The sequence below is a fragment of the Hippichthys cyanospilos genome, chromosome 15 (assembly GCF_059441005.1).
Source record: "Hippichthys cyanospilos isolate Australia breed blue-spotted pipefish chromosome 15, RoL_Hcya_1.0, whole genome shotgun sequence".
Taxonomy (NCBI): domain Eukaryota; kingdom Metazoa; phylum Chordata; class Actinopteri; order Syngnathiformes; family Syngnathidae; genus Hippichthys; species Hippichthys cyanospilos.
Window position 1 is genome coordinate 14,317,734 of NC_142383.1, and position 14,196 is coordinate 14,331,929.

The 14,196-nt window shown below is 39.8% G+C and overlaps 1 protein-coding gene across 3 annotated transcripts; it reads left to right on the forward strand.

The window, feature by feature from the left end:
• Positions 1–342: 342 nt before the first annotated feature.
• ark2n (arkadia (rnf111) N-terminal like PKA signaling regulator 2n) lies at positions 343–13,909 on the forward strand. Of its 3 annotated transcripts, XM_088434471.1 has the most exons (5): positions 343–528; positions 1,304–2,167; positions 10,069–10,239; positions 10,627–10,741; positions 11,242–13,909. In XM_088434471.1, the coding sequence occupies exons 2-5, from the start codon at positions 1,369–1,371 to the stop codon at positions 11,441–11,443; spliced, it is 1,287 nt and encodes a 428-aa protein (XP_088290597.1). In that variant the 5' UTR covers positions 343–528; positions 1,304–1,368; the 3' UTR covers positions 11,444–13,909. The 3 variants fall into 3 exon arrangements, with proteins under 3 accessions (XP_088290597.1, XP_088290599.1, XP_088290598.1); XM_088434473.1 differs by lacking the exon at positions 10,069–10,239; XM_088434472.1 differs by lacking the exons at positions 10,069–10,239; positions 10,627–10,741; positions 11,242–13,909 and adding an exon at positions 5,142–10,038.
• Positions 13,910–14,196: the final 287 nt, after the last annotated feature.

The following is a 14,196-nucleotide window of genomic DNA, read 5'->3' on the forward strand; positions in this document are numbered from 1 at the left end:
CGGCCTGCCGTTCTGTAGCAATAATTCGTCCAAAAAAATAATGAATTTGCACTCGTTTTTAATACTATTTTGAAGAACAGTTAATTGATTCCTCCGTATTTTTTTTGTTACAGTTTCAGGTTTGCGTGCAGTCTTGATTTAATTTCTAAAGCTAACCGTAGAACTTGAATATTATTGTGGCATGATTCAAAGCTAAGAAGGATGATCAATCCAAATTAAGAATGTTTCAAGGTTTGACTCCAAGCCGCATGAGGACGCTGACGCCCCGTATGTGCCCGGAAGTGACGTTTTTGCTTTGTGAGACCGACGCAGACATTTTAAAATAAACATTCAGCTAACGGCTAAATGCTATACGACCAGAGCGTTCGCGAAAGGGCGAGCGCACTGCGCCTGAAAATACATTTGAATCCACTTAGTTTCGTCAATTTGTCGCAGTTTAATGAATGGTATTTCGCGAGTTTAGATGGAACGAATGCACGATGATGTTGATTAGTCTGGCGCCGGCAAAAGGAGCTCGTTAACGCCGTGGTAAGTAACTGTCGCAGTCGACTGCTAAGTTAGCTTCCGCGAGCTAACTTGGCTGCAATCTACAGTCTCGCTTGGAACGCTTCGGTTAAATTTGCGGAGGCAGCTGCTGCGTTATGCATCGGCTTTGCGCAATGGATGTTTTTGTTGACTTAGTCTTTCATATGCTAATTTCGTGTGCGGCTTTAAACCCAGTGTAGCGTTCGTTCTGTAGCCATTTAGGTTAGCTTCGTTGACTAGCCTGGCGAGCGAGCCACAGGCATCAACAAGCTAAGTCATTCATTCTGGCACAAGTAGATGTCTCGGGTTTCTCGCCCGGCTTAATGTTGGCTTGGGAAGACTTAGTGGGCATTTACAAATATACACCGACAATGATTCACATCTAGGCGCCTATTAAGTTTTTATAAACCACAAATAAATTCGGGTTCTACAGTTCAGACTTAGTTAGAACTCACCAAGTCTGTTCATAGCTTTTATTTGGAGTACCGTGTGTTTTTATGACGCATGAATAATTATGCAATGGATCCAAAAGAAAAACATGGTTGTCCATATGACCTAAACTTGTTTTAGTTTGTCTTTGTTTTTTGTTTTGTAACTCAAACAACGTAGTACAAATATTATGTGTCCTTCAATGTTGCTATATAAATAGTTCTTGTGTTATTAGTGAAAATATTCACAATAATATGCCACCACTTCGAATTGCATATTTATTTAATTCTTTATTTGTTGTTGTAGCCCAACAATAAGATTGATGGTATAATCCTTTTCTCCTTTCCAGGTGAGTGCCTGCCAAGGCACCTTGGTCCACACTTGTTGGACCATAGGGCATTTTACTTAACTAGCATGGAGATGGCTGATTCGGAGAAGGCAGAGGAATTTGTTGATACCGAGTGTCCCTCCGAGCGCCTTAATGAAGCACAATCAGCCACTACGTCTGTTCAGGATGAACATTTAAAAACCGAGACCCCCACGAGTACCAGTTCCCCACCAAGGGAAAAGGAGGATGACAGCCCCTTGCATACGGAGGGTGAGCAGAGTCTTCTTTCCATGCCCTGTTTAATGAAGGAGCTCCGCAGAGACTCCCCTGAGTCACAGCAGGCTTCCGCTGGGAGCGAGAAACCGGCCCCTCGTCAAATCTACGAGAGCGACTCATCAAACCCATGCATGCTCTCCCCTTCGTCCAGCGGCCACTTGGCCGACTCGGACACGCTCTCCTCTGGAGGGGAAGCCCCCGGAGAGGAGACAGAAACTAAAATGGAAGCCGACCCCGGCAAGGAATCCGATCTGCAACCCAGCGGGAGGAAATCTCGGCGTTCTCGTTCAGAAAGCGAGGCGCTGCCCAACGCGATGGCGGCGAAAAAGAACCGCTGTCAGCCCGCTGCAGCGGGAGCGGCCGGGCCAGAGAAGCAGATCAATGGAAAGCAGGCCAAGGCTAAAGGCCACCGCAGCCAGAAACACAAGGAGCGCATGCGCCTGCTGCGGCAGAAGCGCGAGGCGGCTGCGCGGAAGAAATACAACCTGCTGCAGGACAGCAGTACCAGTGACAGCGAGCTCACGTGCGACTCCAGCACCAGCTCCTCGGACGACGATGATGACGGCGACACTTCCGGAGGCAGCAAGACAATCAAGACCGATATTCCAGGTAAACCTGCCTCTTCACCAGCATTGCCTTTTTCAGGGGTGGGCAAATGTTTGTGCTCAAAGGCAACAGTTTGGCTTTAAAGTCCCTTCAATGTAAAAATAAATGTCTTTTAAATTTTATTACAAGTCACAGAGCAGTGTTGGAAACATTATACAGTTATGCCTGTTTAACATTTCCATTCAAATGTATTGCACATACGTTTAACGAAAATTAAACGTAAACTAGAGACAGACTGAAGTTTTTTCGATGACTGATCCTTTGATTATGTACTCATGTTCGGCAAAAGCGAAATAGTGGCATTGAAAAACTCTTATTTTTTTTGCGTCTTCAGGGATATGTATGTATTGATCATTTATTTTTTCAGATTGTCAAAAAAAATTCGAATCTTAAGAGCATACAACTTTATTTTCCCAACATCATCAGCATGTCTTTTAATAAGTGAAATTAAAACTTAAAGTAGCTAGTATTAAGCTGTTTTTGGTTTTCTACAATAAATATTTTTTTCCAAAATTTCAGAATAAACAAAATGTTAAGCTTTCATTTCTCTTTTATTTAAAAATGTCAAAAGTTTTACAGTTCCTAGGGTCAGCAGTATAATAAATTGTACACAGAATACAGGTTCAACTTGATCTTTTATCAGCATCAGATTTTTTTTAAGCATGTTGCTATTATTTATCAGACTCTTTAATATCTACTCGGATAGTCTGCCTAGTCCACCCCTGAATTAAATGTTTAAAAAGAAACAAATGTGTTTTAGTCAAACAAAATATAGCACAATGCAACTGTAATGAATTTGTGCTGGATTTATAAATAAATAAATAAATGAGCAGGCTGTATGCAAACCCACAGCCTTCTGTTAGATTCTATTGCGTGTTTTACATGTTCTAATTTTTTACAGACCACTAGAGAGAATTGATCCCACACTTTTGAGAGTCTTTGATGGCTAAGATATCATTTAATTGCGACAGTGTTACATATTTATTCTGATTTTAAATGGTCACTGAGCCGTGGGCCATACTTTGCTCACCCCTGGCCTATATTGTCCAAAAAGTATGGCGAAAAAGTGGTGTGCATGATGTGAACATTTTTCATGTCCCATACTGAAAACATATCATGATGTTCATGCCAAGGTGTTGGTTGTATCAAAACAAGCATTGTCTTTGATCAGTCACTTTTTTTTTTTTTTTTTCCTCACTCACGTCATGTCGTGTAGTCTCTACAAGGTTGTGCTCATTGTTTTGTCCTAACGCAACGTTCCATTGGACTACCGGTCGTCAAAACGCACACCGTGCATGCTGTGTCTACGCCTCAGAAGGTCTCGTTTCTTGAAGCAACAGTTGTCAGCCGCAGTTGAGCGAGCCAGCCGTAAATAGACGCTGCTTGCTTGTGTGAGCTCACCGGGAGTCGTCAGACATCTTGTTTGGCCTTGGATCGCAGGTAGAAAGGTGTCAATATTCATTTTAAGGTCCCTCTCTTGGTCAATGCTCTTTTTTGTTTTTTTTAATTAATGCACACGAAAGGTCTTGGTTTTGGGGATTGCACGCATTAATTGCCTTTCAATGAATATAAAGATAGATAATTCCTTTCATTTATGAGTACATTGAGTTAAAAGTTTTGTCTCTAAGCTCATGAGTCTTGGTTAGGTACGACTGTTGGTTTCAGTTGTGTACTTTGGCGCTTTCTCTTCAGAGTCCATCTTCACCTCAGTTTCAGCTTAACTGATACCTCTCGGCCTTGGTTTTTGTGGGGGTACTGTTACGTCAACCACGCCACACAAAGTGGCACTACCCATTGTTTGAATAAGGCGTCTACTTGAGGTTTGATGCTTGTGGAGAAGAGGCCACTATTTGAGGAAGTCATTTTTTTTACCTGTGGAATGGAGTGTCAAAATGGTGTGTAGTTGTGCTTTGATTCTTTGTTGAAGTTTTTCATTTCCTGCTCTGGAAGTCTAGATCACTGGTTCGCCACCTTTTTTCATTGATGTACCCCCCCCCCCCCCCCCCCCCAATGAAATATTTTTTGAGACAAATACACCCTAACCTGTGCAAAGCATTTTTGGATGGGGGAGTAAAAGAAGTGCTTTGACGTCCGTGTCTGATTTATTAAACTTTGAAGCTACTTTTGTAGTATTTTATTCAGCAACTGCAGATGATGGATCGTTCAGCATCCAGTTTCACGACGTACATCAATATGAAACCTAACAAAATAAATGCATAGACTGTTTTGCTAAGGAGTCACAATAACACAATTTAGTAATAAGTTGCTTCATGTCCCAATTCATTTGCTCTTCATTTGAAAAGCAAAAAAATAAAAAATAAATAAAAAAGATGCTGTTCCTGTCACCGCAATTAAAAAATGATTACATTTGCTGATACCCCATAAACCCTGTTAAAATCTCATGTACCCCCTTAGAGTGCCTTCACGTAGGTCCAGCGGTGTTTGTACCTCTTATTTTAGAACCGCTGATTTAGACAACTATTTGTAGTGTGTTGGTATTTAGAGGATTTTTATGGTCACTTGCGTCCACTTTTCACCAACGATGGTTCTTGGGTAATCTTGCAACATGGCATACGATATGACATCATTTGTTTTATTTTCCTTATTTTGATTTTTCTCGCTCCAACAGTTGTTTCATCCTCTTCTGACCTTACGTCACATTCATCTTGTAAATCTTAGCTCGCTTTCTACATCCGAGTTCCACAGCTAAGCGCACATGCCACAAAATGGGCCTCCGAAGCCAACCACCAAGGATCCGTAGGAAGGGAAGATGTCAACCATTTCAGTATTTTTCAATCTATCTTCAAACACAGACTGCATGACTTAGTCCATCAGCATGAAAGAGTTCTGATCTGCACGTAAAACAAGAAAGCCAAAAGTGTCATTCTCGCTTTTGTAACAAAAAAAAGGTCCACTCAGGAAGCATGAATCCGCTACCACTGTGTGTTCTTAAGCCTTGGCCTCAATGTCTTTCAAGCTGGCTTCAGACGTGCGTCGGAGAGATCCCGAGTGGGCGCCCACATTCACGGGCTGCTGGACAGCGGCGCCTGGGACAGGAACGGCATCAGCAGCGTGCTGGAGGAGGCCATGACGCGCTTCGCCGTCATGCAGCGCCAGACCGAAGAGCGCTTCCGCGTCTGGATGGAAAAGCTCGCTCACCTTGACTCGGACGACTCATCCAAGCGCTCGAGCGATGCCCCCGAGGGCGGGCAGCCACCGCCGCCTCAGGGAGCGCGACCTTCGCCCGCTAGTTCCTTCTTGCCGTCGTCCGAGTCTGCAGAGACGATGGCCGCTTACATGTTGGCGCGGGCGAGCAACACCGCCGCCGCTTCTGTCAACAACAACATTCTACCTGAAGCAGTCACTCAGAATGGGAACCTTGGTGTTCCAGATCCTGGTCTCTTGAATGCTTAGACGCACCGCCAAACTGTGACGTGTGGAAATTACGATCACGCCAGGACTACACGCCCTGATGACCACGGGATTACCTGCTGGGTCTGAATCACTGTGAGACTTGGGAATATTTGCAAACCTGCACGAACCTCGTGCATCCCTCTGAAGACTGCCGAGTCAGGGCTACTGTTGTTTCCCCCATAACGTTCGATCTACTTTTGATGTCTCCGTTTTATTTTTTTCATGAAATTGACCTTCAAAAAAGATTCTCAATCCCTTGAGATGATGGCTTTCCTTTATTTCTTTTCCCCCCTTTTGACTCTTGATAGTGTCATTCTTACAAAAATGTAGTCGGTACATCGTGAGACTTCAAAATATAGTGGTGCCTTCAGATGCATGAGAACTTTGTTTCGTGATCGCGCTCTTACTTTGACTCATCATGCTTCACCACCTGGATGAATTAGAAGTGCAGCAGTTACCAAAATAATTCTTTTTTTTATAATCAATTTTTGTGCTCATATTTTCAGCCTCTCGAGAGGAACATTTCCAAGATTCCTTAAGTCATATAAGAAAACAGACTGATTATCAATGTGTTGAATCTGGATGAGACCATTTTTAAACATCTGCTTTTACTTTGGAAAATGATGAGCAACATTTTGGTTTTCTGAACCTCCAGGGTAAAACTGGCAACCAAGTCATGAAAAAGAAATCTTGCAAAGTGTATTTAAAAATAAGTCTTTTTTTGTTGATAAAATCGTGGAAATCAAAACTTTTTGTAAAATTCCAATCGAACAAAAGAATTGACATCAGTCGATCATTAAAATTGACTCCTAATGAATGAAATTACCAGTAAACCGTCCAAAAATATCCATATAAAACTAACTCTTTATCCTGCTTTGTGAAACATATAATAACAACATAATTCATCGTAATGTAAAGGATTACATTTGTGCGTTTTGTTTAGTTTATCACGATTGAGACTGGGCCGTATGCCTTGACAACCTGGACACAGTTTAATTAGTAGTAGTAAGTTTTCTATTATTTTTCAAGAGGGTAAAGAAAATGTCGTCCTGTGAATGTTGTTAATTTTGCTCCATTGTTCATGTTCACATTTCTGTTGCCTAAAGTAGTTTAAGACTGATGATTTTTCTTTAGCATTAAGCTAAGAGCCTTTTTCTTCACTTATTTGCGTTTATTAACACACCCCATGAATTATTTTCAGTAAACCTCGAGTGGGTTTGACATTAAAAAGCGTACCTCAGAAAATCTTGTTACTTGTATCTCAAAGCACCATTGTAAAACCTCATATGCACTGTTACACTAAACTTTCCCCCACTAAACGATATTTCGATCACTCTTTCTTTTTTGGGCCTTGAAATGCGCCTTGATGGTTCTTGGCATGGCATCCTGTATGTTCTCCTCTCTCTACTAGTGCTTCTCTCGCACTGCACTCGATTGTAGGATTGATATAAAAATACAGCGGCAGCAGAATAGCATGGTGCCTTGTCAATCAGCACTCATTCTGGCCTTCTCATCGCGTTTATTTATTACATAAATAAGTAACGTTTACACTGCATGTAAATCTTGTGATGGCCTTTATTGGAGCGGCAGAGCTTTATTAACCACACATATTTACACATGCGAGGATAAATTGTACCGAATCTCTGTACGTGCAGGATGTTTTGCCTTTTGAACAGTGCGTTTGTGTGATTGGACTAGAAGTGTTTGCATTGTTCATATTTGGGGTTAGCGTCGCTGCTGCTACTGCCGTTTGTGCAGGAACTAGAAAACTGGGGAGACAGAAATGATGCTGTTTATTTTTGGAAGCCTTCATATAGATTACACTTCTGTATATATACACCAAGTATACACCTTACTGATTTCTGATGCGCCTCATTAGTGCTAGAAGCCTCAAATATTGCATTTTTAAATTTTTATTTAGGGCCGCTTCTGCCATTTTGGTCTTTGTTGTCTAAGGGGCGTGAAATTAAAGGGATCTTTTACTTCTGACTGAAACAATGCAGACCAACCAGATATTACGGCCACATGGAATAAAATACATTTATGAAGAAAATAAAGTTGTAATATCTGGAATATTCGTCTTCATTTTTTGAGTCTGGCAGAATCTTGCTCTTATTTTTTTCTTTAATTTTACTTTTTTGTCTTATAGTCATTTAGTTGTTTAAAATGTTTTTTTTCGTAGGGTTCCGACTCCAGTCTGCAAAAATGCAACTGTTCGATATTAACAGCGTAGCACTTTATTTTAAAATGATACCTTTTTCTTTTACTATTTTGACTTTTTTTTTTTAACTTTGTTGTCTTAAAAATTAGGATTTCTAGCATCATTACAACTTTATTCTCAAAAGCACTGCCGTTTTGTTTTTTCTTCACTCCCCCCATAATTTGACCTTTCAATAGCAACACTTTGGTAACCTTTTTTTAGTATTGATTTTTTTTTTGTACAGTTAAAAAAATATTCTTGTATTATGTGACTTGACGCTCTTAGTAATTTTTTTTTTTTCAGCATAGCCCTAATAAGCCTTGATGCATACCAGCAGCAGGACACAGCATGACAATGTTTACCACCCCCTAAAACTTAATATAGGGGATCATCTGATCGCTGACACTGGTGACGTTGTGCGACAGTTTAAAACAGCACCCCATTAAATGAAGAAAATATATTTATAGCTAGGATGTGAACATGTTTTCTATGTACTTATGATTCATGAATTGACTGTCACGCATTATGCATGCGAGTTCTATTAGCGTGTAGAATGTCAAATGCAACCCAGGAAGCATGCCAACGTGCCAGTTTTAGCATCGGTTTCTCATGCATACGTCGGCTGATTGACACATCAGGGTTGCACTTTTTTTTTTCCCTCCCTGGAACGTTTGCATTGTGTGTGATTTGTGTCCAATAAGGAGTTGTTGTCGGCCAAAGACTTGTCCTTTTTTTTTTCTCTCTTTTCTACCTGGCCTTTTCTTGAACAGTTTTTTTTTTTTTTTTCTCTCTGTGCTAATATTACAACCTACCATTCAAAGCTATTCAGAGGCTCTTCACAACACACATAATTGTCTGCCCGGCAGCAGGATGTATTTGTTTCATTGCGTCCGATTTCCAGGGTAGAACTAATGTTCCCGACTTGTTTCCTTCGGCCTTTACTATCCAGCTGCCGTTTTGTTTTCATCTGGGGAAAAGATTCTTTGGACGTGTTTTGTATCTACTATATTCCAGTGTAGTTTTTATGTGAGTGGCTGTTATTTCAACAGAAATAAACGCAAACAAAACAAAAAAAGGCTGCTGTCAAAGGTGTAATCTTTCATGCAAACACAAGAACGCCGCATCTGTCAAAGCCTCTTTGATACAGATAACATGCAAAACTGCCTTTATAAAGAGCTGGCTTTTACCCAACAAAGCGAATGTGCACTTTTACTTCCTTCCTTTACCAGATAATTTGATGAATATTGACTGGCATAAGAGAGTATCGGTAGTGCAGACTGTATGTATGTTTTTGTCCCACCTCAGTTGTGGTTCTAATACAGAAGATATAAAAGTGTTCTTGTACCGCTTAGATACTACACTTAAAGTTGGTATTTGCGCTCTGTAGTATTTTGTATTGGAACGTGTCATGGTCAAAACAAGCAATATAAAAGGGTTATTAGGCACAAGTGTTTTCCCTGTCTACATACTACCTCCAAAGGTAGACTGTTTGGTGAGGGTGCCAGGCTTCTCCTGGCCAGACTAAGCCCCCAGTCAGCAAATATTTTACCAGTATGTCCCCGACCACTCGACTTAGGAAGTTTTTTAGGGGGAATCCAGTAGATTGCCAAGTCAACTTTTGTTCACTCAGTGTAAAAAGTTTACTTATTTAAAAGGCAACATTTTCTAGGTAATGTGCTCGAACAGTACATTTGAAGTATCGACGTCTTTCCCTCCTATTCTTTTTTCGGTGAGATTTTGCACATCATGGAGCCAAACAAAGAAAAAAAAAAACATTGGTGGAGGTCTTAAGTAATTTGGAGTCAAGTCAAAAAATGTTCATGAAGTCTAAGCATTGTATGCTGGTTGATACTGTTTTTGTGGAATATGAAATCAGCAGTAAAATCTACTTGTTTATATCTATTTTAGGGGGCGGCCATTTTCCCATTTGCCGTCGACACAAAATGACATCACAGTTGCTTGGGTAACAACTCCCAATTACAACTCGACTTGGGAATGTTTATGGTTGGGAATCCGGTTATTGTCCGATCCCTGAGCAACTGTGATGTCATGTTCGGTTGGCAGTGAGTAGCAAAATGGCCGCTGCCGTGAAATGGATTAAAGTAAATGGATTTAGCTGATTTATACATGTTCCACAAACACTATCCTAGGGGGTGCATTCAACATACCCCCCACCCAAAAAAAATCTGACTTGACTTACCCTTTAACAAGTCGGGCAGCTGCAGCCAATCCCACTGTTCATTTCCGAGCCATGTTTTGAATAATGAAGTGTTCTCTCTGTCCTTCGCAGACGGGCCTCCAATAGTGGGTCACTATGATATTTCAGACACTGATTCTTACCAGGAGAGTATGAAAGTGGAGATTGCCCGGCCCAGCGTGATAAAGCGTGAGCTAGAAACACTCAGAGGCCAGGATATGGCACCTCGCCTCGGGTGTATAAGAGCTCTGAGCTCCGTGGCAGGTCAGTTCCAAACCCGGCTGCCTTTTTTCATCTCCTCCTCCTCTTCCTGCTCCTCATCTTCAGTCGAAACTGGACTTTTACGCCTTCTTGGGTTCCATCTTGGCAAGACGTCTCACTCTGTTGCTTCTGGTGTTTTCTCATTGCAGAGATTCACACAGACTTTGGGGAAGAAAAAAAAAAAACAACAAAACTGTAAAGATCACAATTAGCGTTTTGTTAGGCGTGACGTTTCCTTTTTTTTTGCTGCAGTTTATTACACACACTCACATTCACACGTGTCCCGGGCTCGTCATTGTGTCTTAAGCAGCTGCAAGACCTAAAGCCCCCGCCCCTTCACCCGCCACAATGCGCTAACTTGTACACGTTTTGTGTTTGTTTGTGTTTCAGGCCACGCGGAGGCGGAGACGTCGCACAGCAAAGACGGGCGGCAACACAAGTGCCAGATCAGCATCGCATCCTCGGACAGCGAGGTGGAGATTGTGGGCGTGCAGGAGAACGCTCGGTAAATATGCAACTTGACCTGTTTTTTTTTTTTTTTTTTAGATTATATTTATATAATATTACACCCCATTTATATATAATTTGTATTTATGAAATTGAAATAGGAATATTAATTATGTCATAATTACAGTATGATGACTTGCATTAAGGGAGTCCAGGCTAAGCCAATCATCAAAGTTATTGAGAGACTTGCAAATGTCATGATTTGGCCACTAGCACCACCCGGTGATTGTTGGGTGTCAACACAAAGAATTCTACTGCGCCCCATTCGCAAGTTGCTGTTGAAAGGATCAATGCAAAAATTGAGGGAAATGAACGCGAAAACATTGGGTTATAAATATGTCAGAATTTGAGAATATTTCCAATTTCAATGGCATTAAATGAGCCTGACATGGGCTAAATTTACACCTATAAATGCATACCTCAAGCCCAATTAAAATGATCAGTTATTCCTAAAGTCAACATCATTTTTGTGTGTGTGTGTGTGTGTGTGTGTTAAAGATGCGGCCACCCTTGCGGCGGTGTGATCAAGACCTTATCCTCTTGGAAGGACGACCACTCGACGGAGATGTCCGCCAGCAGCACGACGACGTTCCCGACGCCTCAGCTGTGGACATGCATGTCCCCTCAGCCCAATTGGGTATCCCCGCCCGAGGTGGTGGACCTGACGCTGGACGAGGAGAGTAGTGGACACAAACACTGACCGTCCCAAAAAAAAAAAAAAACTCTCACACTGAAAACGCCCTAACTCTTCCTCGTGGTCACTTTTGCCTTCCCAGAGTTTGTTTTTACCTGTTTTTTGAACAATCGTGTATGAAAGCCATTTTGTTGACGTGATTTTTTGTTATTTTTCAATTCTAGATGTGGTTACACAGCACAGCACTTAATTTGCAGGATTAAAGGTCAATCACCTTTCAGTGAAAGCAATACCCTGATGACTGTGTGTGTGTGCGTGTGTGCGTGCATGTGTATGTGTTGCTGTAACAGTGAAAAACATAACTGCTGCTGGAGATCTTGGCCACTCTATGACCCCTGGCCAACTCCATTACTAATTTATTCAATCCCAAAGACATATTTAAATGTTTATTAAGAGCACATACATTCATATAAATATTTTTGACATTGTTTTCCAAAGTGTTTGGCTAAAGGAGGGACAAAAGGTGACTTGTTTTGAATTAATGAAATACCAAAGTCATCGATTCCTTTTTCCTCTAATTGTTCACAAGTAATTGATTAGTTTGCGTACTAAAGTAATCACCAAGGTTAGCAATAGATTACTTTTGGTGCAAATGTCCTCAAATGTGTCAATTCCTTTAGGTACCAAAGTAGTAATTGAATACTTTAACAATTAAACACATACTCAATTACAACAGTGCTTGATTGCCTAAAGCAGTGCTGGGTGATGCCCAGGGGGGCACAGATGATGTTTTTTTTCATTTTAAGTTTAATTGCAATAAAATACAATTTAAAAAAATGTTTCGGCACTGAAAAAAAAAAAGAAAAAATAACCAAGTGGATGGTTCTTTTTTTCAGTTTTAGACTAAGCTGTAACTCGTATAATAAACACTGTAAAAAATAATCAACAATTGTTGAAAGTTTATTTATACTGCTTTTTATGTTGTTAAAACAGGTTTAGGAATTCTTATACAATTTCTATAGATAATTAAGTTTATAGACAGTGCGTCGAGTTGGGGGGGTGAAAAGTTTTCTTTTTCCTAGGTCGAGCCTGGCAAAAAAAAAAAAAATAGAGAAGCACTGGTTTAAAGTAATTGATTACTTTAGTACTTAGTACATAGTGCTTAATTTAGTACCAGTATCTTCCTTTGGCCAAACACGAAAAAAAAGTTAATTACCTGGTAATTAATCTCTGGATGCTTAAAAACATAAAATATGCCTTTGGGATTCAATGAGACAAAAAAAAGGTTTTGATCTTTTGTTGTTTCTGCTTTCAATTTGCCATCAAAAAAAGAATGTGACAAGATTTTCCTATGGGAGGATGGGGTTGCTTTTTTTTTTTCCAACATCAAGCACCAACAAAATATTGGTTTTCATATTTCGTTACTAACCAATTACATTTTTAATCACAAATTCAGAATAGAAAATATATGAATATACATTATTAAACAAATCTTAGTTTTTTTTTAATTTTCCTCCCCTGTTCCTGAATGCCGATCAATGTTCTGTCATCCATTGGTCATGCCTTTTTAAGTGGATGGCCGGATGAAAAGTTTCACTGCTGGTTTGACGGTAGTTCTCTTTTTGGTGCTGGTTTTGCTGCTGCTCCGCTCCAAAAACAAGCATCTCTTTCTTCCGTAACATGTTACAAAAATTGGTCATGTCGCTATCCCTCATGTGCGAATGTACCAGTCTGGCTTTTTACTGTTTTACTCATATAAATGAGTGGCATCAGGTGGAGGGAATAGGAAACTATAACAAAATGTATCTTCCATATCCTCCTGATTTCCTTGACATGTACACGGTTATCCTTTCAAATTCTTTTTAACCGGTAGAACAGTGACTTTATTTTTTTTTTCGCTATCTGAAAAAGGACTCTTTAATAGTGTGGCCATGTGTGCAACATTTACTATATCTTGACACTTTGTTACAGGTAGGCCAGTTGTTCATTTTGCTTTTCTGGTTTGCTAAAGGTTATACAAGGACGGTAAAATGATGTTCTTGTCATTGAAAGGGAAAACAAAAATTCTACACAAAGATTTTTGAAACCAAAGTAGACTTTTTAATCCCTTTTGATTTGTGTTCATTGGAATTTTCCCTTAAAATTTGTGAACATTTATTTTCATTAAAGAAAATCATTGGCAGCAATATGATGTTTAATTATATTTTTAAATTAAAAATGCTATGCATTTGAATGCTATCATCAATATAACAACACCACTTTTCCCTTGTGCATCCTGTTTTTTTTGTTTTAAGTTTTAGCTGAAATACAAAATGGAGGGCATTGCTGAATCGCGGGAAAAGTGCATTCAATCATCATCATACTTTGCCTCGGGTTTTCCTTCCTGTTGCATTTTTAAGTGTCAGTATTTTAAATTAACAAAATGTGTTTATACATATATATTTTGTCGCTTCTGCCACATCTTTAACTTATGTCTGTAGAACAAAAAAGAAGCTATTTTAAAAACAATAAATAGAATGTTATTTAATGATGTCCCGGTGTACTTCTTTTTTTTTTTTTAATTATTATATTAACGCATTCAATGCCAGGGATGTATTTTCACATTTTTAAGAGCCCAGATATTCAATCCTGGATTTAACACTTAAGTATCTGTGATTTAATGTTTTTAATATAATTAAGTATCGATTTAATGCTTAAAGTATCGATTTTAATGCTTAATGACTGGACTCTTTAAAAAAAAAAAAAAGAAGTAAAAATACGTCTCTGGCATTGAATGAGTTAACAATTGTCACATTTATCTTTTCGTTGGCAAGAAGATA